This window comes from Rhinopithecus bieti, unplaced genomic scaffold (assembly GCF_001698545.2).
Source record: "Rhinopithecus bieti isolate Rb0 unplaced genomic scaffold, ASM169854v2 scaffold_40853, whole genome shotgun sequence".
NCBI classification, from domain to species: Eukaryota; Metazoa; Chordata; class Mammalia; order Primates; family Cercopithecidae; genus Rhinopithecus; species Rhinopithecus bieti.
In genome coordinates this window covers 1-823 of record NW_016816555.1, presented here as the reverse complement: position 1 = coordinate 823, position 823 = coordinate 1, and the positions used below count along the sequence as shown (strand labels likewise).

Below are 823 nucleotides of genomic sequence, written 5' to 3'. Positions count from 1 at the left end.
CATGAACATCTTTTCCATGCACATGGGTGAAAATCCTCTACTAAAATATAGAGCACTGTAGTTGGGTCAAAAGGCTGCTGGTAATGAGATTGACATCTAAAGCAAAAATATCAGCTTAAGGTTAGAGCATTGGGCCTGGCAAATATCTACCAGGGAAAGCAGGGTTGGCAATAATCTCATCAGAGAAGTCAGAATGGAAGGCCAAAGGCATTAAAGGTATGGGATATCGTGTAAGCCTCTTTGGCCCCTACCTCCACCCCTCACTCCCCTAACACCCCGTTGTCCCCTTGGGGCAAATGGATCCTGTACATCTCTTTGCATCCAATGAAAACCACCCATTTTCTGTTTTTTCCTTAGCTCTTCCTGAGCCCTTGACACATCTCCACATTCTCTCATCATCTCCTCACTGCTCAGATGCCTTTCTTGTAAGTCCTCCTGAGAGTCCCTGGGGGAATCGTCCGTCCCTCTGTCCGTTTTTCTTTTTGCTTTCCGGGGCACATAATCTCCAGCCGGGCGCTTTTCCGCGGCCCGCGGCTGGCTCTCTGGCTTTGCCTGGGAGGCTGGCTTGTCCTCGCCTTGTGGCTTGCCCTCACCTTCGGACTTGCCCTGCTTTTCCTGGCTTCCCTCATCTTCCGGTTGTCCCTCATCACCTGGCTCTCCCTCATCCTCTCTCTTTCCCTCGCATTCTGTCTTCCCCTCCACGTCTGGCTTTTCTTCCTCGTCTGACTTTCCTTCATCATCAGGCTCTACTTCATCTTCTGGCTTTCCCTCGTTTTCCAGGTTTCCTTCATTTTTATTGTAGGGTTTTTCCATGTCGAGATTT

General features: G+C 49.7%; 1 protein-coding gene across 1 annotated transcript; it reads right to left on the bottom strand.

The window, feature by feature from the left end:
- Positions 1-6: 6 nt before the first annotated feature.
- Positions 7-817, bottom strand: LOC108517168 (transcription elongation factor A protein-like 3). Its single transcript, XM_017854961.1, is given in 2 exon segments — positions 7-290; positions 292-817. Coding segments are annotated over 2 exon segments (552 nt in total). The 5' UTR covers positions 814-817; the 3' UTR covers positions 7-260.
- Between the last annotated feature and the right edge of the window lie 6 nt (positions 818-823).